Below are 26,549 nucleotides of genomic sequence, written 5' to 3'. Positions count from 1 at the left end.
ACGCTGCTCTGCTACCCTGCTGGCAGAAGCACCAGGAATGATGCTTTCATGGAAAGATGGAGCAAAGAATGTGGAGCCATAGGTTCAAAAGGTGGAACCATTAGAGCCTGCAACAGCTGCAGGATAAATATGACATTAAAGAGTTGGCGTTACCTTAAGTTTGGTTAAGGAAATATCTGTGCTATGAAGAAAGGCCCTGACTAGCATGTAGAAGGAAGGCCTTGAAAAGAATGAGTGACAAGGACAGAAGGAATGAGGGAGGGAGGTTCAAAGAATAACTGATGAAATAGGAGGAAGGCCTTGGACCGACAGAGGTGGCTGTGGATGCGGATTATAAAGGTGTGCTTCTGCCCGAGTTTGCATAACACTCTTGGAATCACAGGGACGGGATTAAAGGTGTATAGTAGCTTGTCCTTCCATGACAGCAGGAAATCATCTGGGCTGTGACCTGCTCTGGAACAAAACAGGTGACACTTCCGGTTCAGATGAGTAACCAAGACATCTATTTCTGGTACCCCCATGACTGAAAGATGGATTTTGCAATGTCCGGTCTAAGGGACCACTTGTGATTCCTGCTGAATGATCTGCAGAGATGATCTGCCAGGCAATTCTGAACACCTGGTAGGTGTGAAGCTTTGAGTGTGATTGTATTTTTGATACAACCCTCAAACCCCCATAGATCTACAGCCTCTGGGCAAAGGCGATCCCACTTGGCACCCCTCTGCCTGTTCACACACAACACAGCAGCAGTGTTGTTCATGGGGACCTCTACCGTGCATTCCTTGATGTGTGGAAGGAAGGCTTGACACGCCATGTGAATAGCTTGTAGTTCCAGAACATTTCTGTGGAAAGAGAGTTCTTGATCTGACCAAAAACCCTGAGTCTGACTGTCTCCTAGGTAGGATCCCCACCCCAGGGATGAAGCATTTGTGACCAATGTCGTGGAGAGCAGAGTCGAGGAGACAGGAAACCCTTTGCATACATTGGCAGGGTCCACCCACCAATCTAGGGATGACAAGATGCTTGCAGGTACGTGAGTCAGCATGTCCAATGGATGATGAGATGGTCAGTAGACTGACTTCACCCGCCTTGCATGCCTCTGTGGGTGAAAAGGCTGCCATTCTGAGTCACGTATGTGCAAGCTGTCCTGTGCCCCAGAAGTCTCAGGCAATTCCTTACCATTGTGCAAGACTGGGACTATGGAACTATGGGTCTTTGAGGTCTGCACAGAGGTCCTGTATTGCTTGGACTCTGGCCAGGCACAAGTGCCCTCTTGCTGAAGTCGAGTCTAGATCTGCTCCAATAAGCCTGATTTTTTGCACACGGATGAGTACTCACGTATCCTTGTCAGAACGAAGGCATCTCTGGATATTGTTGATGCCCCTGAATCAACCAGTCATCCAGGTACAGGAATTCCTGGACATCTGGCTTTTTGAGATGAACTGTCGCCAGGGTCACGCACTTTGAAAAGACTCACAGGGCTGAAGATGGACTGAAAGGCAGGACAGTGAACGGATAATTAATGTTGGCCATGATGAACCTTCCTCCTGCAGCTCTGGTGGATGACCTTGTGGAAATCAGTCAAGTTGAGAGTGGCAAACCAGTCATTGGGATCTAGAGATGGATAACAGAGGTTAGACTTACATGGGGAAATTTTATCTCTATGTATTTGTTTAGCTTTTGCAGGTCCAAAATAGGTTTGAGTCTTCTCTCAGAAGTAATGGGAATAGAATCCCTTCCCCCAGTGTTGAGGAGGGACCCCTCTGGCTCCCAACTATAAACCAGACGGTATTTCTTGGATAAGAAAAGTCTTGTGAGATTGGCCCCTGAAAAGGGACTGGGGCTGGGTAGCTAGGTACCGTGGCTAGGTACGGGGAATAGAGACAAACTGCAGGGAATAACCTAGTTCCACCGTGCTCGGTATCCAGCGACTGACTGAAATATGGGTCCAATCAGCTAGGAAATGGGATAACCTGCTGCCAAATGGAGTGATAAGAGAGATGAGATCCAGACACAGTGGTACTCTGGCCTCAACTAAGAAGTCCAATAGGCTGCTGAGAGGTCGAACACTGTCTTGATGAAGTCGAAGCAGATGGAGGAGGAGGTGGCCTTGTCCTATGGAATTTATGTCATCTCTGCTTGATCAGCCTGTCTCTGAGGGTAAAATGGAACCACTGGGTTGTCTGAGGATGAAAGTGCCTGAAGGTTCCTTCCCAGCGACGTAAGGGTTGCTCTAGAATCTTTTAGGGAACACAACGTTTCATTGGCTTTCCCTGTAAACAAATTAGGGCCCTTAAACAGGAGATCCTCAATTGTCGGTTGGATCTCCGCTGGAATCCTAGATGACTGCAGCCACAAAGAGCGTCACATCATAGGCACAGATGCAATCACTCTAGCCTCAGCCTATTCAAGACGGCTTGATGGGAAGTTTTGGCTACCAGACAACCCTTGTTAAGGGTTGGTTTGCCACTCTCAACTTGACTGATTTCCACACAATAGCAGATCTTAAGGTGGCCATCCTGCAGCAAAAAAACTTCAGGACCAGACTTCAGAGAGAAACTGCTGAGCTTCAGTTCATCTGCAAATTTGACACCATCAGCTCAGGATTAAACAAAGACTATGAATGGCTTGCCAACTACAGAACCAGTTTCTCCTCCCTTGGTTTTCACACCTCAGCTGCTAGAACAGGGCCTCATCCTCCCTGATTGAACTAACCTCGTTATCTCTAGCTTGCTTCTTGCTTGCGTATATATACCTGCCCCTGGAGATTTCCACTACTTGCATCCGACGAAGTGGGTATTCACCCACGAAAGCTCATGCTCCAAAACGTCTGTTAGTCTGTAAGGTGCCACAGGATTCTTTGCAGCTTTTACAGATCCAGACTAACATGGCTACCCCTCTGATACTTGTTAATCATGGCTCAATATTCCTGTCTAACATCTTCTAGCAGTTTGTCAATAAAGTTAGCCCTGTTACCAGAGACTGGGAAACTGTATCTTGCCAGGAGAGCCTGGTGATTTATTCTCTTGACCTGTAACCCTGACATTGCATAAATGTTTCTTCCAAAAAGATTTTGCAGTGAAAGAGTTTTTTGGAGTCATTATTTTGAAGTGGATTTGGCATGACCTTGGCGTGATTTCTCATTTACTGCAGCCATCACCAAGCCCAGGGTAGGGTGAAAATAGAAATGTTCATGACGTTGGAATGGCACTTGGTATCTGTTCTCTGTTCTCTTGGAGTGGGAGGAAGCGATCCTGCTGTTTGCCATATAATTTTTGTAGGCTCCAGGATGGCTTAATTAATCAGTAGAGCTACTCTCTACCAGGTCCTGAGGTATATAAGACCTTTCTCCAGACATTTCTCCTTGTCTCAGAGGTGACTTAGACAAGTGAGGTCCTGGAGAAGTACGTAAAATAGATGGTGTGCTCCATGGGTTCCAGAGGGCCCATGGATAAGTCCTGGGGCCCCAGTGAAAAGTAGTCCATGGCCTCTTGTCTCTAGACCTGCCCCTGAGAGAGCCCTGGTACCAAGAGCTAGATCACTGCAAGGGGATAGAGAATTATGAGATCTCCTATAATAGGACTGAGATGCATAAGATTCCTTGGAGGCACAGTACTCCGTGGTGCAGGTGACTGGGCCTTGTGGCTGGATGTGGCAGTAGTGGGACAGCAGGGTGGCTGACCCTGGGAGAGTACCAAGTGTTTGAGTTGCAGCTGCTCATCGTAGGTACCGACATTTGCTGCTCTGAAGCCGGAATCGAATGGTACGTCTCTGATGATGTAAACAGTTCCAGAGCTTGTGAAGAAGTAGCTGCTACCAATGACTCTAGCTCTTGTACAATCGGGGCGTTTGGTATCAAAAGGCAAAGCAAGTCTCTAGCTGCTGCATACAGGCTGTTGTGGGTGTCGAGGATGCCATGTGTAGCCGCGTACTGGCGTGCAGATGATACAGATAGTCCAGGCCAAGGAGTTGGTCTCAATGGTACAGAGGATGGTAGCAGAGTCAAAGAGCTCCCTAATGAGGAAGATCTGTTAGGCTTAGAGGCATGTGGGTCACAGGATCCAGCTTCTTATGGGATCCTGGGGAGGGAGAACGATGCCTCCCTTCTGAACCTCTCTGAGGAGGGATAACGGAGACATCCGGTGGTCACCCCATGACGGGGTAGAGCCCAAGGACTGTGTGCAAAGCAGCAGGGCTCGGAGGGAGGACACAAGTCAGCTTGCATCAGAACACAATAAAGTCTCACCTCCTGAAATGGTTTGGTCCTAATTTTGAACCCCCTACAAATCAGGCACCTACTCCGAACGTGGCCCTCCCACAAACCCTTCGGCCACCGGTCGTGAGGGTCACGGACAGACAGAGACTTATTGCAGCCAGAACGTTGTTTAACACCTGGGGACCTAGGCATGCCCCGGCACCGCGTGTCAACAGGGCTAACTACAAGTCTGAAAACCCAACAGAAAATGGACTGAAATGAGCCATTATCTAACCAACGAACCCAACTATTTACATCACTTTACACACTTCTCTCAGCGGAAAAGGGAAGATTTGTGCAAGCAGGCACACACACGCCCCCTACCAACCATGGGTGGTGAGGAAGAACTGAAGTGGGGTTGGGGTGGCTCTGCCCCGTTATACCATCAGCTGGTAGCATGAGCATGCAGCAGTCGCGTGTGCCACCCTGACAGGTACCACTTGGGGGAAAAGTTCTCCAGCCTCAGTGCACTGGGCGTGCAGATACCTGACGTGGCCCGGCCACGTGCAATCACTCAAAGAACTGCAGGCACTGAATTGCTGGGTTCTGCTGCTGACTCCACAAGAGCTGCTACAGCGTGGCACTGTGGCAGCAGCTGGGCAGTCAATGCAGACAACGCTGGGGGAAAACAGCCTGGTCTGGATAGAGACTTCTAGGGAAGCCAGCTCCAGTGGACACTGCTTAGTCACACCTGCCTGAGCAGTCTCCCTTTGCATTGTCCATGCCCAGCAGTGAGAACCGGGTGGTTTGGGGTGGAGGGATCTTCCAGGAGAGGGGTGGGACAGGAACAGGCCGCCTGCTGGAAGCAGGAGAGGCCGATCGCAGTCCGGGAGGGAGCTGCTCTCTGGCTCCAGGGTTGATGCCTCAGCTGGGGTTCCTGCGGGTGCAATCCCTGGGATGCAGTGCCACCCAGGAGGAGAGAATGCCTTGCCTCTGCAGCACGCCTTTCCCTTCCAGCGGGAAACCGACGTGGCAAAGCCCTGATACCTGCTACTGCTCAGCAATGGGGAGCATGAGCCCAACACTGACAGGCCATGCTTGCTCTGACCCTCCTCGCAGAGACATCTCGTGCTGGGAATCAAACACACTTACTGAGGCAAAAATCTTGCTGATTGACGCTTCAAGCTTGTAATCAGGCACCTTCATGTCCATGTTGGCGCTCACCACGTAGGCCATCGACTGAAGAGAAACCAGCCATTTGCCTTTGGTTACCCTGTGTATGTGCCCAAGACCCATCCCACGCCCCAGGGCAGGCTGTATGGAAGGTCTGGCTTGGCTTGGCTCCATCCTCTCCCTCTCTTCTGGAGCAGGCACTGCCCACCAGAGGTCTCATCTCAAAATCTATCCCTTCCATGCTGTCCCCTGCAGGCATAAGGCCCATTCTGACCTGATTCATAAGGGCACTACCCTCTCTTCCTTCCACCCCCCCTCAGCCCAGTTCCCTGCCCTGCACACGAGAAGCCAGACAGCCAGTGAAGGGCAGGCTGAGGGCCAGGAAGAAGGAGCAGATTTCAAGTCTGTGTAACCCTGGGATCTTGTCATCATTAGCCTCATCCCGCTCCCCCCACATACCGCCCAGGGGTCATTACACTCATTTGTTCTACCTTATTTGCAATTAGGCTGTAAATGCTGGGGCAGGGACCGGGCCCTCCCAACTGCTCAGACAGCACCATGCACAAGGGGACCGGATCCTGCCTAGGGCAGTAGGGCACTGCGGCACTACCACCAGGGCTGCCTCTCAGCAGGTGTAAACCAGCAGAGCACCACTGGCTTTCATTTACTCGCAGTCACGTCAGTGGAGCTCTGCTGGCTTCTGAAACCAGCTCATAACAGAGACTGCTGCTAGTAATCCTGCAGCCTGCTTCACCTGCGGCTAGCACACGACTGCCTGAGAGGGCACACAGCTACTGCCAGCTCAGCAAAACGCCACAGCAATTAGGGAAAAGTGAAATATGCATGATCCAGGTGATAATGGGAGGAAGTTGTGGGGGTGGGTGAGAGAAAGAGATACAGTCCTTGCCCATTGAAGTTCCTCCTCTCCTGCAGGGTGAATTCCCCGGGATTGTCAGTTCCTGGATTGGTTGGCTCGCTTTCGGTCAGGGTGGGAGAGGGAAGGGGTGTTTTGTTTGTGTTTTTTTGGGAGGACTGGGGTTGCTTGTTTTTTGTAAGCCCAAGGCTGCTCTCAACCTGCAGGATAGGAGGAATTACTCACGCTGGAATTTGGCCAGGGTGCTGAGGTTACACAGCCCCAGTCCTATGAACCGGTCTATGGGAACATTGCCAAAACTCAGCACAGTGCTCCCAATACCACTCTGGGACACTGGCTCAGAGTCAGAGGGCCTGATTCTTCCCAAATGCACATGGGTTTCACGCCAGCTTTATGCCAGAGTCTTTATGGCATGACTCCCACTTTCCAGCAGTGTAGGCAAGCACAGAACCAAGCCCAGAGAAATAAGGGCTGCCCAGTGATTTGCCAACGACACCTGGAAGTCTCATCCAAACACTGAACCAACCCAGCCTGCCAGCTCAGCCTACGAGATATGACACCAGATCAAACTGGGATGGCAGCAGGGAAAATATGTTCTATTTGATATAGATGTTTATACCATCTGCATCACCATAGTATCTGAGTGCCAGCCACTCATGCATTAAATAACATCTAATATCACGTGTGGGTCACTATCTCTCATCCAGTCCCCAAGGCGAGAAATGGGCGTGCAGTGGACTCTCTTGTTTGTTCGTTATGTTTATTTATATGACAACACTGCTCTGTGTTTATATCAGAGAAGACAGGTCAGATAATGTGCCTGGGACTCGAGAAGGCAGAGGGGAGGTTTGGGATGGTTCTTAGGCCATGGTGGAGTTCATTCCACAGTCTGGGACCAGCCCCCCAGAACTCCCTGTCTCCTGAACAGACAAGCTTTACCCTGAAAGTCCTGCTGTGCCTGTGCAATGGAGTTGTTGACCATGGTCTTTACCCGGCAATCAAGAAGAATTTCTCACCTCTGTAACATAGTGGAGCATGGCCATCCGTGCAATCTTCTCCTGAATAGCCCCATAGTTGCTGATCTTGTCTCCAAACTGCTTACGATTAGCAGCATGATCAACCTGGTGTTACACAAGAGCCCATGATCACACCAAGAAGCTAATGTAATACAGACAAGAGGAATTTTGTCTGTGTCCGAGCTGCAGGATTTGGCCATATATTTCAATTTTAAACAAAATCAAGTTAACTGATGTTTATAGGAGTAGCTATACTAAGAGGCCGCATCCTATGTAGCTTGTGTTGGCCAAGCTTGCTGCACACCTCAGGGGTTCCTGGCATCTCTCCCATCCCCACAAGATCCCTGTGTGCCACCTTCCTACCCCCTCTAGTTCAGGGACTCACTGCAACCCTCCCATTTGCTCCCCCATGCCAGGGGCTCTGTGTATATTCCATTTCCCCCTTTCAGGTTTTCCACTTTCCACCAAAATCAATAGGGTTCTGCCCAGTGATGCCTAAAAAATTTCTGAAATTTTGCAATTGATTGGATACAGCATTCCAAAGGTATCACATTACATCCAACCAGAAATGCCACCAAGTTAATTCAAAGGATCTTGTAAGCTCAGCCATCAACTTAACTCCAGCCCCAGAGCCCGAGCCCTTAGCCCAATCTCATCCCATTACACAAAGAGAGAACAAAAAGAATTTCTGTCTAAAAGACTAACCAACATATGCAGCTAAGTAAGCTAAGGCCCCAAATCTGGACAAGTCTTACAAGCATGTGGAGAATCCCAGAGAAGCCATCAGGACTACACACATGCTTAAAATTAAACACAGACATTTAACTGTAATTCTATTTGTCTAAGTGCAGATCTTTGAGCTGTTGGCTCTTCCAGCGTCAGCTCCGGTCTCTCTCCCTGGATGCACATGTAATATGGGTTTCCCAGAGCTGATCCACCATAGGGATGGCTCACAGAATAACTGACCACTGCGTCTCACTGACTACGCTCTGCTAACATGTGGGACAGCTGGACAGTCCATTTTCAATTGCCCTGAACAAACCTTCCGCACTATCTAATCCTGTTTAAAGAACAAGAACATACAGCTTTGACGATTACTCCACGCATGGTGCCTGCCAGGGCAGAGGCCATCCCAAAGCGCCCATTGTTCAATATGTTCATGGCGACCATGAAGCCTTTTCCGAGCTCCCCAAGCAGATTTTCTGCTGGCACCTTCACGTTATCAAAGTGCACTTCAGCTGTATTGGAACACTTGATCCCCATCTTCTTCTCCGGGGGGCCACTGACAAAACAGAAGAAAGTCGGGTTGAAGCCATCTCTGGTTGAGACCTTTGGACATGCACACCTATCTGCATGTGAAGTTTCTGCATTTGTGAATGCAAATAAGCATTCTCACATACATGCTGGTAACTGCATGCCCTGGCCCTGACCCTGCAAAGGCCAAGTGCCCCCTAACTCACAGTGAAGTCAATGGAAGTTGAGGGGACTCAGCTCCTGATAGGATCCAAATTACTTGAGCTACATGTGATAAAACCTGGCAGTGTGCAAAGGTGGGTGCACGTTTACGTGTGGTAATTCTGTGTGCAAATAAAATGTTAACACAATGTCTTATATAGAAACAGGGAGCAGTTTAAACATAAAGTAAATTAAATAACCATTGCGTCTTTCTAAAGGCTCTGGAACGTTACCTTGTACCCTATGCCGGACCATGTAGCTGTATAACCTCAAGCACTGTTCCCCTGGTAATGCCAACACTTCTCTCCTAATGTTTGTCATACTCATTGTAGCAAATCGCTCAGCAGAGGGAAGTTTAAAGGAACATGGATTATATTTTGTTATAAATAGAAAGTGAAAGTGGCGTGTGAGCATAATGGTCTAGCACCCTCTTGTGGCTAGAGACCTGGAAAGCCCGTCCAAGTATCCCTGGTTAATGTCCCACCCTATGGTTCTTGACCCTACAAGGTGCTGAGTCCCTCCAGGATCAGGCATGACATTTGGCATGGCAGGATGGTGTGGTCAGATGTTCGGCTGCATATGTGTGTTACCCCAATGTGCTGTCCCAGCTCTGCGCAGACAGCTGGCACAGCAGACCTCGAGTGAACCGTTAAAGTGCGAAGGCACCCAGCCATGTTTATTGTCAACAGCACGGTACTCGGATCCCGCAGACTCTACCGGACCATTAATACATGTATGCCCATAACAATGGACCAGCTCAGTGAACGGCAGGACTTTCTGTTCCTCTCTAGACTAGACAGAGACACTCTCTTTGAGGCTCCATTTTATACATCAATACAAAAAGTTATGTATTGCCCCTCTGACATAGCCAGTTACACCCCATCACCTTGTACATCTTTATCCATTACACTGTCATCCTATCCTTATCTTTAGGATGGGATCAGTGTGCTCCTGTTATCTTCAGGGATGGTGTTGGTATCAAGGTGTTCTGGTACCACCCTTCTGGAATGTGTTTGTGCGAGTGCTTTGTGCCCAGCATCTCTTAGGAATGTGTGTTTTGCAATATCAGTCCTGTTCTTGCCAGATTCTGTGAGCAGGGCCGGCCTCTAGCTCACAGCCTGATTTTACTTTATATCAGCAAAGTTTTGACTGCTACTTTAGCCCAAGCCTCTGATACAAGGACTCATGTCTCAGGCTCGCTTCCTGCTACATTCCCCCACTTTTTGTTTTTTTATGGGGAGGATCAGCAAAGAATGGGGAGGATGTTTACCCATCATCCCGGAAAAGCATAATGCATGGGCTGAAGATGACCCAGTGGGCTAAACACTGTTATGTGGTTACTTTACTTTGCCATTTATACCTCATCTGTCCCTTAGTTTGCACATTCCCTTGTACGATTGATGGACAGATTTTATTTTTTAATTGTGTTTAGTTTTTTATGGTGGGCCTGGGAATGTCAGGCCTGGGACCAGGACTGAGGAATGTAGTTTTTTGGTTGAGCTTTGGGGGCACTTCTAGATAATTAATATGTGTGGATAAAATGGATATGGTGCATATATCTGATGTTATATATGGGTATATATGTATAGTATATACGTGTTGTGACAAAGTTCCTCCTCTACCTTGGTGGGTCCTGCGCTTACTGGCAGATTTGCTCACCTCAGTGATCTTCCCCACAGTCTGGGTCAACTCCTCCTGTGTCTGATCAGGATCTGGGAGGTTTGGGGGAACCCGGACCCGCCCTCTACTCCGGGTTCCAGCCCAGGGCCCTGTGGATCCCAGCTGTCTATAGTGCCTCCTGATACAGCTGTGCGACAGCTACACCTCCCTGGGCTACTTCCCCATGGCCTCTCCCAACACCTTCTTTATCCTCACCACAGGACCTTCCTCCTGGTGTCTGATAGTACGCCTCAGTCCTCCAGCAGCAGCTCACCCTCACTCTCAGCTCCTTGCGCCTCTTGCTCCCAGCTCCTCACACGCACTTCCTCTCCTCTGGCTCCCCCTCACCTGACTGGAGTGAGCTCCTTTTTAAACCCAGGTGCCTTGATTAGCCTGCCTTGATTGGCTGCAGGTGATCTAATCAGCCTGGCTGCCTTAATTGGTTCTAGCAGGTTCCTGATTACTCTAGTGCAGCCCCTGCTCTGGTCACTCAGGGAACAGAAAACTGCTCATCCAGTGACCAGTATATTTCCCCTCTACCAGACTCCTGTACCCCACTGGCCTGGGTCTGTCACAGTGTACATATGACAGCACTTTATATTTAAGCATAACCATTTTTTTCTAGTCTGGGTGGTGTAGTTTGGCCCTTGTGGTACTGCAGATAGCAACATATTTTTATTATGGCAATTACAATTACCACCTGTATTACTATGTTTTGAAATATTGAGATAGGCATTATTACAGTCTGTTTCACAGGGCTGTGTATATGAGAAGTAAAACAGAAATCTGGAGTAGTGACATTACAAATGAGGCCTTTTTATATAAATGTTTTGTAATTAGTTATTGTACCATGCTGTTCATTCATGTTATAGGTTACTCTTACTGCTGGTTACCTTTTGGTAAACTCTATTGGGCAGGAAACAGGAATGATAAGCTTTTTTGTTTGATTGCACTGCTTTGTGATAACCCACTAGCTGATATAGATTTAGTTGTTTTTTATGGATGCTGCTTTTTAGATAACCTACTGAATGGACAGTAACTAAATATAATTATCAAATATCGCTGTGTTAGGATTTAGTGTTGGTACCCAAACACTGAACAATATTGTTTTGAATAATGTGCTTTATTTAGGAGGCAGTGTTACTGATCCCAAAGTGTGACTGGTACTACCAGGGAATTTGTTTACCTAATTTGTAGTTACTGTGTAACTTCATTTTTTTAATTAGGGTTTTTTTGTTTGTTTGTTTTTTCTTCCATGTTGTTTGCTGCCATTTGTTTGTTGATTTTTGCCTGTGGGTTGGTTGAACAGTTTAGTAAAGTTATGCACATTGTAAATGGTACAGCAATAAAACTGTTGCTTTTACACAGTAGCTAAATGTAAATTAAATGACAGTTTATTTTGGTCCAGCCAGTAGTTTGTAGCTGATTGCCAATTTCATTGTCCATATATGGTAGATTGAAGTGTAGCTGACCAGTTTTTTATTATAAAGCACTTCATTTTTCTTTTTTTGATGCTTGGGCCTTTTTGTTTGTTTTTTAACTGTATGCAGATATCTGGTGTTTTTGTGGTATAATTTTTTTGGTGTTTTTGGTTTCTAGGATGCAACCTTACACAGCTTAAGTTAGTTATCATAATGAAGTTTGTGTTTGTTTGTTTGACATTTTTGTAAATGTGTGCAGTACACGTTTCAGACAAGCTGCAATTCAAGGTCACTGGGAGAGCATCAGCTGGATGATGACTTAGTTTTAATGCTACCAGTCTGCTAATCTAATATCCAACCCAGCAGCATTAATATCTGCCGTTATCTCTTGGCACCTCACTACAGGGCTATGAAAGTTCAGTGGTATCAGTAACCTTTACAAGCCAGTTCAAGAAACCTGCTCAGATGAGAGCTGTGACTAACTCCAATATTTTTTATTGCACTAGTGAAATCAGCCTATAAAAACACTCAGTCAGGAGAGGAAGGCTACTCTATTCTCAGCTAGTAATGAGGAAAATAACAATAAATAACAACACTAATATTTATTACACTTTTCATTGTTAAAAGTGCACAAACTAGCCAATGATAACACCACTTTTGGGTGGCAGGGAAGTGTTGCTATTGCCCTTGAACTGACAAGGAAATCAAGGCATACTGTGGTTAAGAGACTTGCTGAAGAGCATACAATAAGTCCGTGCTAGAAATACAGATCCTGGATTTAGTCCTAGGCTGAGCCATGTAAACATAAGGACATAGGAACATAAGAATGGCCATTAGGGTGACCAGACAGCAAATGTGAAAAATCGGGACAGGGGGATGGAGGGTAGTAGGAGCTCATATAAGAAAAAGATCCAAAAATTGGGACTGTCCCTATAAAATCGGGACATCTGGTCACCCTAATGGCCATAGTGCAAGGGTTCTCAAACTTCATTGCACTGCGACCCCCTTCTGACTACAAAATTTATTACATGACCCCAGGAGTGGGGACTGAAGTCTGAGCCCGCCCAAGCCCCACTGCCCTTGTGGGGAGAGAGGGCAAAGCCCAAGGGCTTCAGTCCCAGGTAGGGGGCCTATAATCAGAGCCCCAATGTCCAGGGCTGAAGCCCTCGGGCTTTGGCTTCAGCCCCAGGCAGTGGGGCTCGGGCTTCGGCTCGGGGCCCCAGCAAGTCTAAGCTAGCCCTAGTAACCCCATTAAAATTGGCTCACAACACACTTAGGGGTCCTGACCCACAGTTTGAGAACTACGGCCACAGTGGGTCAGACCAATGGTCCATCTAGCCCAGTGTCCTGTCTTCCGACAGTGACCAATGCCAGGTGCCCCAGAGGGATGAACAGAACCGGGCAATTATCGTGTGATCCATCACCCAGTTCCAGCTTCTGGCAGTTAGAAGTTTAGGGACACCCAGAGGGTGGGGTTCCATCCCTGCTCATCCTGGCTAAGAGCCACTGATGGACCTATCCTCCATGAACTTATCTAGTTCTTTTTTGAACCCTGTTATACTTTTGGCCTTCACAACATCCCCTGGCAATGAGTTCCAGAGGTTGACTGTGTGTTGTGTGAAGAAATACTTCCCTTTGTTTGTTTTAAATCTGCTGCCCATTAATTTCATGGGTGACTCCTGGTTTTTGTGTGATGTGAAGGGGTAACACTTTCCTATTCACTGTCTCCACACCAGTCATGATTTTATAGACCTCTATCATATCTCCCTGAGTCTCTTTTCTAAGCTTAACAGTCCCAGTCCTTTTAATATCTTCTCAAACCTATTAAGTTATAAACTTTCTTACCTGGTCACTCCCCCAAACGCTCTCTCCACAATGAAGGCTGAGATTTTGTCCTTCACTTCCCCTGTTGGCTCCTTTACCGGGGTCTTGGCGAACACTGTGAAGATCTCAGCTGTCCCTCCATTACTGGAACCCAAAGCGATTAGGGAAACAGTGAGCCCTAGATCCCCACCACCTATAGTTAATCAGGTATTCTCTTTCCCACTCAGGGATTTCCCTTTTTCCATTACATCCTTTTACACTCACTTTTTACTGCAGTTAATAACAACAGCAGCTAGCCTGTGTGTAATTAGCCCTAGGACAACACTTCACACTGTCAGAGACAAACAATAATTCATCTTCCTCACCTCCTGGGAGGGAGTGATTAGACTGCATTAGCCAGAGACAATTTAGAGGTGATGCAGATGGTGGATAAATTACACACCCTGGTTGAATGAGTGCATCCCACGCACCAAGGCTTGCATGTATACACAAGTTGTAGTGCTTTACCCACACCGGTCTAGTACAGACACTAGGGAGGAGGACTCAGCTATAATGTCATATGGCCCCTTTATACCGATATAGCTGAGTGTGTACCAGAGGTTGTACCAGTGTGAGCAATTTGGTAAAAAGTTACACCCCTACCTGACAAAGTTATACTAGTGCCAAACCTGTGGGGGGAGCAGGCCTACAGGGCAGAAGAGGAAGGCTGTCGCAGGAAAAGGAGCCAGGGATGGGTAAAGTAAAGCCGAGTCCCTTTCTTTTAGCTAAGACCTTGTTATACCTTCCTGCTGGTTGTCTTCCCTAATATAAACCTGCTCTTCTACCCCTTCACCATAACTTTCCCTGACACCTGATTACTGACATACAGCTGGCACTGCCCATTACACACCTTAGAACATGGCCTAGAGAGACAAGGGACTTGCCCAAGTCATACAGGCACTCGGTGGCAGAATGGGGGCTAGAACTCAGGAGCACCTCGCTCCCAGTGTGGTGCTCAGTACACTCTACCTCGCTGCTTCTCCTTGGCCTGCAGGAAAACATCCTGATTCAGTCACTGGGACCTAAGCACATGCTGAAATGTTGTCTTGGCTCAGGACCCTTGGCTCAGCACTGGTCACAGATGCTCACTAACATCTTACACCCTAACCAGCAGGGGCAGGGGAGCTGGTTCAACCGACATTAGGAACCACCTTCTGAATCGTCACTCCAGCTCTGCACATAAGGTTTGGAGAAGTCCCACATCTCCCCCTCCTTCCAGGCCCACAGCTGCCTCTCTGTAGTAGGGTCTGGAAGATCCCAAATGACCCAAGGAAGGCTGCTCCCAGGAGATGTCCATCCTGGTGTGCAGGACAAGAGACCTGGACTGTTTGGATCAGGTTCTGACAAGCCCCAAACCCTCTGAAAGCTGCCAAAAGATCAGAGGTGCCCCCCACCCCCAGTTAGCCAAACCATCTGGGCTTTTGCAGAGAGCCCTGTGGCCGCGGACCCAGCTGCCTGTTCTCTCCCGGGGTGAAGGAGGAGCAGCTGTGCCCGTGTAAAGTTGACATGAGAGCAGATTCATTTCCCAGTGGGGGTGCAGACCTGCACAGTCTAGGCAGGACAGTGGCTGGAGGGAAACACATGTGTAAAAGGGGTTTCAAAGACTAGCCTACACTATTTAACGCCTTTGCCCTGTGCTGTAGTGGGGCCGAGTCGCACTGGAATGGCATAAAGTATCAGAGGGGGAGCCCTGTTAGTCTGGATCTGTAAAAGCAGCAAAGAGTCTTGTGGCACCTTATAGACTAACAGACGTTTTGGAGCATGAGCTTTCGTGGGTGAATACCCACTTTGTCGGATGCATGGGTATTCACCCACGAAAGCTCATGCTCCCAAACGTCTGTGAGTCTATAAGGTGCCACAGGACTCTTTGCTGGAATGGCATAGAGGCACTTTTGCCGCACACAGGATACTCCACATGGTGTCACCTTGCACGCATGGTGTGTGTGTCAGGCTACGTGTGGGGGTCTTCCAGTAGTACGGACATATGCACATTCAGGGCTACACCCCGGCCTTTGGCATGAGCCCAGCCCTCTTGTTTGGCTTCCGGGGGGGCTGCTGCACATGCTGCCCGGCTCTGCGATTCCATTTCAGAGCAGGTCACGTGTTCCCCGTTGAGCTCCCTGCTACAAGCCTTGTTCCCTCTCACAGGGTGCAGCACCCATCTCCAGGAACAGGCTTCCCTTGGGAGTGACTGGGGCTAGGGGAGAGAGAGACTGAGAAGGGAGGGGCAGGGCCAAGGGGCTGTGACTGCCATTGAACAGGGCCAAGGGGCAGCAAGAGGCCATGACTGGTGCTGGGTAGGAAGGTGGGGGGCACAGGCTGGCGCTGGGTCAGGCGGGAGGCTGTGACCGCACCATGGGAGGTGGAGGAGCCTGACTGACACCTCAGGGGCGAGCACCAGAGCAGCCAGGAGAGGGAATTGCTGCCCTGTGAACAAGGCTGTCCCACACTCAGAGTCCTCGCCCAGCGAGCCGGGGGGAGCGCACTGCTCAAACAAAAGCTGCTGACTCGCCAATGGACTTCACTTCCCCACTGAACACTTCCAACAGGGAAGGGCAGGCAGGAAATGCTGACCCCAAGCAGGGCTGGGCCCAGGCTGCGGGGCTGACCCCGGCCAAGGACCCCGGGCCGGACCTCGCAGGCTTTGGGAGCTCCATTCGAAGGGCATCTCCTGCTGTTATACTGAGCACGAGCTCTGATGGCTTTGGGCACTTCCTGCGTCACTGGGGCCTGCAGAAGCTCCTGGCTCTCACGGGACCCCGAGGAACCCTTTCGGCCTCCCGGCTTCTCTCACCTGATCCATATTTTCCCACCGTTCAGTGTGTAGAATTTCCCACACTCGCTGAGCTCGGCGAGGGTTTTAATAGACGCCGCGTCTGAGCCACTAGATGGCTCTGTCAGGCAGAAGGCAGCCATGGTCTCTCCTGCAGAAGGCAGAGAAACGGTCACCAACGGCACAGCCTTTAACGGCACAGAGAGACAAAACAACCCACATGCAGCCAGGGCTCAGCAGGGGGCCCAGGACCCCCACTGCCCTGAGGGCTCCCCCACCTATGCAGCAGGGAGTGAGTCCGTGGCAGGCGGGCACATAGGGAGGGATGAGGATGGGGTACATCCATGTGCACCCCAGTGCGACCAGCTGGCCGTATGTAAACGGACAGCTACAGAAAGCTGCACTTTTCTGCAACTCGGCTGGTGCTAGCAGGTGGCTGCCTTGCCTTGGGCATCCTGCAGATCCCCTGCTGGCACAGCGACATGCCAGCCTGCAGTGTGAGCTCGAAGGCTGTGCTCTGGAGCAGGGCTGGAACTGCGGGGCCCAATTCGAATACCTGGCGGTGGTCTGGGGCTTCGGTGGCACTTCGGCGGCGGGGGGGTTCGCTCCGGGTCTTCCGCGGCACTGAAGGACCCCCCCGCCCGCTGCCGAAATGCCGCCGAAGGCCCGGAGCGGACACACACACCGCTGCCGCCGAAGACCCAGACACCACCCCCAGCCACCAGGTGAGTAAAAAAACTTTAAAAGGTGCCTAAGGTGCGGGGCCCTCTTAGGCGCGGGGCCTGATTCTGGGGAATTGGCCTAAAGCCGGGCCTGCTCTGGAGGGGCTTGAGGGCTCAGTGCAGAGAAGCTTGCACAGAGCTTGCCTGTGCTACACCTAACTCTCCCCACTGCTGTCAGCCGCCCGCTGTCACCACCCCTCCCGCCAGGTCTGCAAGCTGTCTGCAAGCAGAGTGCTGAAAGCCCGGCTCAGAGCAGTGTCTGGGGGACCTGCAGAAGCCCGGAGGGTGGGTAAAGATCTACATTATACCTTGCATAGGGCACAATGGCGTGAAGAAAACAGACCCTGTTCCCTACCAGATGCTAGCTTGGGCAGGTATTTCTCCTTCTGACTCTGGGTCCCAAAGAGCAGGATTCCCTTAAAGCCGATTGACTGATGAGCACCGAGGCTTATGCCCACACCAAGGTCGTGCACTCCAACCACCTCCACAACCCGAGCATACTGAAGGGAAAGCAAAAGAGAAGTGGTGGGGACAGGGATTAGGTTGGAACTGCTGCCCAGTTTGACCTTCAGATGCAACAGCTTCTGGGGACTAGCAAACACTCCGCATCAACACCAATATTAGCACTGCTCCACATCTGCTCCACCTAATCACCCCTGCCATGGCCCAATGCAGGACACTGGGGGCACAGACCAGTCATCAGGAGCCTTAAGACACTGTCAGGCCCCATTCAGCTGTCTGATCCCTGCCCCGCACTGTGCCTGGCTCACAAGGGCAAAGGGGAGGAGATGGAGGAAGGGTTGGGTAGAACTTTTAAAAAGAGGGAAAAGAAACCCCACACCTAGCAAAATATGCACATTGGCGATATTACTGATACATTATCTGTCTACCACTGTGTCTGTCTTGTCTATTTAGGGAGTGCCTCTGACTGTTTGGCCGAGCAGCACCCAGCCACCAGAATCGTCGATAGTAATGAATATTTATTGATGGAATTACTAGAAAGCAAGACTCAGGGAAGTGACTAGACTACTGTCATATAGCAAGAGGATACCAGGCCTGGGAACAGAACCTGGTTCTCCTCGTTCCACGCTGGTCTCCTATCCCACACGGTCTCACCTCTGAGCTAGCCAGGTGATACTTCCACACTCCCTAGCTACTATAATGGGCACAGGATAAAAACCTAGCTGGAGGGATGGGTGGAGCTCAGCACGGCAGCGGGAGGCTTTCCAGCGACTGTTGGTCTACTGCCTGTAGGAACAGCCCTGGTCTGTGTGGGGCTGACAGGTGACATGGCTTCAGAGTTCTCAGATCTTCCAGAGGGTTAGGCCGGGTGGCTAACTGTATTTTCTGTGCTGTTATGATTAAACTCTGACAGCAGTAACGCTTGGACGCTGCATAGGGAGGTGAAGCTTGTCCGCACACACTGACACATAACTGTATGTGGCTCATTGGTGACGGACAGCATGCAGCAAGCTGGATTCATATGCCAGATGCACAGGACCCCAGTAATAGTACCTCACTCACTTCAGCATATGGCCACCTCTCAGATTGAGCGAAGCCACGCTCCCCAGGCAGGGCTTAATTTGGAATGAAACAGGTGCTGGGGCTCCAGCAATTTTTTTACTTTCATAACTGATGAAGCAGGCCCAAAGGTGCCAGGGCTCTGAACCGCCAGGCCCGGAGGTGCCGGGGCTCTGAACCGCCAGGCCCGGAGGGGCCGGGGCTCTGAACCGCCAGGCCCGGAGGGGCCGGGGCTCTGAACCGCCAGGCCCGGAGGGGCCGGGGCTCTGAACTGCTCCCTGGCACAAATGAAGCACTGCCCCTTTGCCTCTGTATCACGGCCACGCTCTTCTCTGCTCCCAACCTCCTCCAGGAAGTGACTCTACCACGTTACAACAGTAGGAGCCATGGGCCAGTGAGGAGAGAACAGGCCTGCCTGACCTGGCAGGTCAGGACAGCTCTCACGCTCTGAGTCAAACCCAGGGGACGCTGGATCTGAATTCCATGCCTGGCCCCACCCATCACAGGCCTGAACCAGACACCCAGCTCCAAACTCTCGACCTGGCCCCTACTGTCCCCTCAGGCCTGCACCCCCCAAGGCTCCATCTTACCTGGGTGTTCGTCAGCCCAATTCCCCCCAGCTCCTCAGGAACCTGCAGCCCAAAGGCTCCCATCTCCTTCAGCCCTGCCAGGGTGGCCGTCTCAATGCTCTCCAGTTTCTCGTTCTCCGCAGGATCATTAACCTCCTTCAAGTAATGAAAGGGAGTGAGTGAAAGGCAGGTGCAGAGCCCAGGTGAACCCTGCCCGGGCTGCGTGGGGCAGGGCCGGAGGGGCTGGGAAGGCTATATTTACGCATTGCGTACCTCCGTGGCACCAAGGAGCTGCTGGATCCTACAGCAGGACAGCTGGGCGCTGGTGTGTTAGTGTCCTGCTGTTGCTGTGCGATTAAGCCTGATGGTCAGTGTGTGTGTGTGTTGGGGGGGTGGGCCTTAGAGTGGGCGATCTATGCCCTGATTTCCCTTCCCCTCTGCCCCCACCCCACACTCCCTTCCTCCTCCCAATCTGCCCTCTGTCTCTGGGGAGAGCCAGGCCAGGCAGAGCCACCCTGCCCCTTCAAATATCCCTGCAGAAAGGCCTCCCACATGAGCTCCTTCACTGCCAACACCTGAACAGCTAACCCACGCCTTGGTCTGACAGACTGGTGGTGCTTTGTATGAGACACGGGCATTAGAGGAACTCGGGAAATCACAATCAGGAGAAGAACGTGGATGTGTGCATGCGCATCTGCATCCTCCAGGCTTCAGAAAGAGGGTGGATTCCCCAGGAGAAGTAATTTTTTACATGGTGGTGAGGAGGGCCATCCCATGTTACTGTCTGAGGAAGACAGAGTCCTTTTCTTTTGTTTACCACACACACTTCAGGCTAATCCATAATCAAACAGGCAGCAGACTGCCACTGACCTCGAAGAAGCGGGTGCAGGGATCTACCAGGGCTTGCAGGGACTGCATCTGCTCCATGGAGAGCACTAAGGAGGGACAAAGATGCAGCTGGATTAGCAGGATGTATCTAACCTTCATCACTTTATTACATGATTTGACACCAACACCCTTATGTGAGGAGGTGCCTTCTAAGACTGGATGTTTGTCTGAGAGATCTGCTGTAGTTCAGAAGGGAATTCTTTCAGGGAAGTTCTGTGGGCTGTGTTATGCAGGAAGTCAGACTAAAGCCGTGTTGCTCAGCCTTTTTGACACCATGGACCAGCTTGCTTGCAGGGAGATCTCAGGGACTGGTGCCAGTCCAAGGACCGGTCATTGAGAAACACTGGACTAGAGGATCATAGTGGCCTTAGAATCTATTCGTCTACCTGTAGGGGAAGAACTGGCTCAGTGGAATGGCAACAGGTGCTGGCTAATGCGTCTCTTCTCTAGGCTGCTGGTTCAAATCCTGTCCCAGTGCACGGGCCTTTGAATCATCTCAGCCTACTTCCAGTTGGACCAGTGTCCACACCACAAATGTCAGCAGCGTATTTGTCCCCCTGGCTGCTGACTGAGCCGAGAGCTCCAGGGTCCATGGAAACTGAACTAGCCTTTCACTGGGGGCAGGAGGAGCACATGACTTGTGTTCTGTGACTTTGGTGGTTTTGCTCTACAATGCCATTAAGCCAGCATATGTTACCATTAGTAATAAATCTGTAAGGAAAATTTAAATAAAAACATCCTACCTGAGGGGAAAGGAAAAACATTGTCAGGTACAAACTGCCCGTTGAACAGGTTCATGACAAAGGATGTGGATTCCTGGAGGAGACAGACGATAACAAGAACATTTACACAAATGAGCCCTGCAGAGTGGCATGGTACTAGGAGATGGAAGTTCATGGTCTGCTTTCTGCACAGCTCAGAGGAGGGGAGCCCAGGAGGAGAACCACTCCTGTGGTGACTGCAGAACCATGGCACCCTGCAGGACATGCTGAGAAGCACTGTGAAAATGTACGGAAGTGAAGAGGGTATTTTTGCCTTTGCGGAGATCTCTGGACTGTGGTGCACCCAACTCCCACAGAGAGGTTCCATCTCTTCTTAAAGGCTCATAGCTCTCAAGATCACTGACAGCTGTTCTGATGATGGCATGCTTCCACCTCGTGTTTCATTGGCTGAGCATATTGTCACTCTGCAGTGTAGCCTGTTGGGAGAACTGCCTGCCCGGGCTGCCAAGACCCCCCGTTATTGTCATTGTGCAGCAGACTTGGATGCTGTTAAGAATTGAGCTGCTTTTCAGATTTTCCTCCCAGTTCTTATTCGCACACTTGCCTCAAACACAACATGAGTCTCATTAGAGGTAAAGCCTCCAAGCTTGTATTTTTGGCACCATTACAGTGCCATGCCCATTATGTTACCCTAGAGCCAGCGGGAGAAGCCTCAGGCATTGCTTTATTTTCTTCTTTGGTGCTTTATTGTCACGCCCAGCTGAAGTCAATGGGAGCTGAGAATCAGGCCCACGGTATCTATCAGAGTACAGAGGAGTCCCCCCTGGGGAAAGCGGCGGTCCCAACATCAATCAGTCATTTAACACAGTCTGGGACAAAGCACAGACCTGCAGCCACTTCCCAAGGCTTTCAAAGCAAAATTATACAAGCACCGTGACTTACCTTGTTTGCTTGACTTGAGTATCCCTCTTTTTGATGCGTTATATAGTATGGAGGCGATGTCAGCCTGGGGGAAAGAACAAAACTGCTGTGACATCACGCAAGTGCAATTTTCACTATCGGTCACAAGCATTTACTTGGGTGACTGGCAGCAGTAGAAGGCATGTGTCTGCGGTTTGGTGGTCACTGCACAGCACCTTTAAAGAGAGCCTGAGAGACCACCTGGAAAACTGTAAACGGAACCTGCTTCCATGGCATCTCCAATCTCCATCTTTACTACCAGGGATTTTTCACAAACGCAGGATCTTCGGTTCTTTCGCCAGCTGGTACTTTATTGGGGAAAACAGGCAGATGGGAGTTTGTTTATTAAGAGTAATTAATTACTCAGGCTCCCCAAACAGAGATGGATCTTGTGAACAAGCATTGGAGTTGGCTTTTTAGGGTATGTCTTCACTGCAAAAAAAAAAGTGTGTGTGTGTGAGGGGGATGTTCTTAACTCAGGTTAGGTAACCCAGGGTAAAACAGCAGTGAAGGCACAGCAATTTGGCTTTTAACTTGGGTTAGCCACTCGAGTTAAAGCCGATAGGAGAGCCTGGGGTTGACTTGACCTGCTAACTGTGTTAAAAACAGAGTTGCCATGTCTTCACTGCTATTTAAATCCAGCAAGCTAACCTGAGTTAAGCACACACTGTTCTTGGAGGAGTGGGGGGCGCAATGAAGACATTCCTCTAGAATCTAACTCCCTCTCTCTTGCTGCATAGGTATTATGGTGCTGGGCACACTAATAATACTTAGATATTTGAAGTGTCAGCCTCTCCACAGCTAATGCTAGGAACAGCTTCCAAAAAGCCCTCCTTTAACTTTGTCTTACAAGAGAAGTTTGACCTGAGACCTACCAGATACAGTCCGAAGCCAAAGGAGAATGTTTCTACACACCTTGAAGAAAGCTTGTCAACCTGTTCCTGAGTTACAGGGCTTTCAAGTGCCCTGAGGTGAAGCTCTGACTTCTCTAATATTTTTTGTTCTTAAATCAAACACAGCTGGTTTGGACCCTGGGAACTTGCTCTGGTGTTACAGCTCCTTGGAGTGCGGCACTAGCCAGCTTTGAAGAAAATAGGTTGCAATTTAGCAAACTTAATGATGATTATTTTTGTGCATAGTTTTGGGTCCAGTTCTGCTCCCACTGATTTCGATGGAAGTCCTGGGCATGTGTGTTTCTTTGTCCTTTATAAGAATAACATATCGGATTGTTCTGTGCTGTGAATGATGGATCAGTCTGCTCCTCCCTCTGCTTCTGTAAACAATGGGTCAGCCTGCTTTTCCCTCCCTCCTGCAAACAATGGGTCAGCCTGCTGTCCCCTTCCTCACCCCCCATAAACAATGGGTCAGCCTGCCCCCCAAATAATGAGTTAGCCCGCTCCCCCCTCCACACAAACAATGGGTCAGCCTGTTCCCTCCTCCCCCTGAAAACAATGGGTCAGCCTGCTCCCTTCCCTGCAAACAATGGTGAGCTTGCTCCTCTCCCACAAATAATGGGTTAGCTCGCTCCCCCACACACAAACAATGGGTCAGCCTGCTTCCCTCTCCCCCTACAAACAATGGGTCAGGCTGCTCCCCCCCAAACAATGGGTTGGCCTGCCCCCCCAAACAATGGGTTGGCCTGCCCCCCCAAACAATGGTGAGCCTGCTCCCCCCCCACAAATAATGGATTAGCGTGCTCACCCCCACACAAACAATGGGTCAGCCTGCTCTCTCCTCCCCCTGAAAACAATGGGTCAGCCTGTTCCCCCTCCCCCGCAAACAATGGGTCAGCCTGCTCCCCCCCACCGCAAACAATGGGTCAGCCTGCTCCCCCCCACAAATAATGGGTTAGCTCGCTCCCCCACACACAAACAATGGGTCAGCCTGCTCTCTCCTCCCCCTGAAAACAATGGGTCAGCCTGCTTCCCCCTCCCCCTGAAAACAATGGGTCAGCCTGCTCTCCCTCCCCACAAACAATGGGTCAGGCTGCTCCCCCACCACAAACAATGGGTTGGCCTGCCTCCCCCCCACCACAAACAATGGGTCAGCCTGCCCCCTCTGCCTCTCCCCTCCATCCCTGCCCTGCAGTGCTGGAAAGGGCAGGAGGGGCGAAGAATCCCTGGAGCTGCGTTTTAGCTCTGGCACAAGGACAGAGCTGGTACCTCAGACACTCATAGACGTTATGGCCTGAAGGGACCATCATGGTCTGGTCTGCACGTCGCAGGCCACAGAACCTCGCCCACCCGCTGCTGTTATGGACCCCTCACCCCTGGCTGAGTTACTGAACTCCCCAAGTCATGGGTTAACAATTTCAAATCCGCCAGCTGTTCTAATAAGTTGGGCTCAGTTTACTCTACCTGAAGTGGGGCGTAGCCAGAGCTTGTGCCCAAAGTTGCCTCCACCAGCTGGCACTCAGTCTGGTGCTGATCAAACGAAGCATTCTCTCTGCCGGTGCTGCTCAGCTCACGTCCTCTGTGGAAACAGGAGGAGGGTGAACACAAGACAAGGTGGACGCAGCAATTTATCCCCAAATCTGAACCATTTCATCCCTCCAGTCGAGGCCAACATCACCAGGGGACCTACCTCCCTTCTAAACAGCCTTCCCCCAACCCCTCCTTTTTGGGCTTGATCCCAAATAGCCCCTACCAGGGCTTTCCCGCCTCCATTCTATGGCATGTGTAGCCTATACGGGATCTTCACTATTTCTCATCCCAAAATTCAGCCCAAATCCCGTAGTGGGTTTGTGACTTACTCCTAGAAAGCCACTGGGAGGAGCATCTTGCTGAGTAGATTGGCACAGAGCTTCTCTGCTGTGGAATCTTTATAAAGACGTGGTTGCTTCTGCACTGTGACATCATTGCTTCAGGGGTGATGTCATTCAGAGTATTATGATATAATCACCTGTATTATCTATAGTCTATTATCATCCAGGGGAACCAATCAAGGATTAAGGCCTCATTATGCTAGGTGATGCACAGGCATACAATAAAAGGTCAGCCACAATGAGCTACCAGTCTTGGTAATCAGACACAACAGGTAGATAATCAAAACAAATAGGGAGGAGGGGTGAGGGGAAGATGAGGTGACAGTGAAACGAGCAAGAAGTTATCCTGTTGACCCATTTTACCAACCAAACCATAGACCATAGGGCCCTGGCTTCAGGGCATAACCCCACATCCATAAGTCTTACAGTCTTTGTGGCATGTTCAGTGTGTAAGTGACAGCATCCGCGGATCCGTTCTCAAGCACTTCTTCAGCCCGGTCTCTTCTCTTCATAGATCAAGCCCGCGCCCGCCCGCGCCCCCCCTGCGTTCGACAAAAAATTGCTTGGGCTGGCTTGGATGTTATTATCCCAAAGCACTTTACGATGGCGCTTGGCACCCCCCTTCCCCAAGCCTTTACCACCCTTACCGCGACCAGACATGGCCACGATAGGCAGCAGTCTCATCGCACCGCCTGCCCACTCACTGGTAGCTGGTCATAGGCTGACAGCGGGGGAGAGTTTTAAGGAGGAGGAAATAGATCTGGGTTCACCTTAGGCCCATATCTCTCCACTAGTAACTCATCCAAGCATGGTTTGATGCTACCCAGTGACATATGAACATCCGGAACTTTTCCAGATCATTGTGAGTGAAGAACACCCCAACAGAATGGAAATGCCTGATAATTAACATAATAAACTGTGCTCCTAGCTGTACCAGTCCAGAATAGGATGTGAGAAATAAGCAAATGCTGCATTTGCTGCATTTCCTGGTTTGTTCCTGTGGTTACAGCTGCAGAAAGATTACTGCCTCTTGTGATGCTATTCACATTTGCTTTGCAGGCCTGAGTTTGAGCCGTAGAAAATGGAGTAGGAAGCCAGGCGCAAGGTAGTCACAGGAGGGTTGAAGTATAGACCATCACAGTCATCATTACAGGGTTAAACTCAAACCTTATTTGCCAGAGGTGTGGCTGTGGAAACCTCACATAGCCAGGCAGGATTTTATTGTTATTTACACACTGACATAGGGCGCATGATGCTTTCCACACAAAAAGGAGACCAAAGGGCAAAGCTGGATTTCATTTACACCTGTGTAAATCTGCAGTCACTGCATTAAAGGTAGTGTACACCAGGGTAGCACGTAGTAGCATGAGGGCCCAATCATGCCCTTACTGAAGTCAGTGGGAACATCCCTACTGACTGAAATGGGAGTACAATTGGGTGCAAAGGGGTCACTTCTGCAACCCCCTTATTCACATAAGTAATCCCACGAGCACAGGTTTGCAGGATTGGGCCCTTTATCACGACTTCACAAGGAAGGTACTGAATATTGGGGGAAGAGAGAATGGTTACAGCAATGCGAGTATATAGGGGCTTCGGTTATCAGTGCGCGTAGCTTAAATTCCCTGAACGACACAAAAATAAGAAACCAAGTTAAATGGAAATTAAAAGAAGCTGTCACAAGGGTGAACTGCCTGCAGATTGCAGAGAGACTATTTAAAAACACCATATTAGAGAGACAAACTAAATGCATACCCCACAATTAAAAACAAACAAACAGTAAGAAGACTGAAAGATACAGCGTAAAAGAGGCAACTAAAGGCAAAAAAGCATCCTTTAAAAATTGGAAATCAAATCCTCCCGAGGAAAATATAAGGAGCATAAATTCGGGCAAGTCAAGTGTAGAAGTGTAATAAAGCAGCCAAGAAATGAAGAGCATCTATCTAAGGACACAAAAAGTAACAGCAAAATGTTTTT

General features: G+C 49.9%; 1 protein-coding gene across 2 annotated transcripts in view; it reads right to left on the bottom strand.

Annotated features, from left to right (window-relative positions):
* LOC120372442 (very long-chain specific acyl-CoA dehydrogenase, mitochondrial-like) overlaps positions 1 to 26,549 on the bottom strand; it is a 47,540-nt gene that overhangs the window by 12,995 nt on the left and 7,996 nt on the right. Inside the window, exons 1-12 of one of the 2 annotated variants that reach the window (XM_039489584.1) lie at positions 24,564 to 24,672; positions 24,169 to 24,283; positions 21,794 to 21,857; positions 20,873 to 20,945; positions 20,112 to 20,176; positions 19,263 to 19,397; positions 17,507 to 17,651; positions 16,451 to 16,580; positions 13,639 to 13,761; positions 8,342 to 8,540; positions 7,259 to 7,363; positions 5,348 to 5,434 (exon numbers count right to left, since the gene is read on the bottom strand). In XM_039489584.1, the coding sequence (XP_039345518.1) occupies positions 5,348 to 5,434; positions 7,259 to 7,363; positions 8,342 to 8,540; positions 13,639 to 13,761; positions 16,451 to 16,580; positions 17,507 to 17,651; positions 19,263 to 19,397; positions 20,112 to 20,176; positions 20,873 to 20,945; positions 21,794 to 21,857; positions 24,169 to 24,251 (1,209 nt within the window). In that variant the 5' untranslated portion in view covers positions 24,252 to 24,283; positions 24,564 to 24,672. Of the gene's footprint in view, positions 1 to 5,347; positions 5,435 to 7,258; positions 7,364 to 8,341; positions 8,541 to 13,638; positions 13,762 to 16,450; positions 16,581 to 17,506; positions 17,652 to 19,262; positions 19,398 to 20,111; positions 20,177 to 20,872; positions 20,946 to 21,793; positions 21,858 to 24,168; positions 24,284 to 24,563; positions 24,673 to 26,549 lie in introns of those variants that run through there. The other variant, XM_039489585.1, reaches the window with a different exon arrangement.

The sequence above is a fragment of the Mauremys reevesii genome, linkage group 9 (assembly GCF_016161935.1).
Source record: "Mauremys reevesii isolate NIE-2019 linkage group 9, ASM1616193v1, whole genome shotgun sequence".
In the NCBI taxonomy this organism is placed as follows: Eukaryota; Metazoa; Chordata; order Testudines; family Geoemydidae; genus Mauremys; species Mauremys reevesii.
This window is presented reverse-complemented; position numbering and strand designations above follow the sequence as displayed.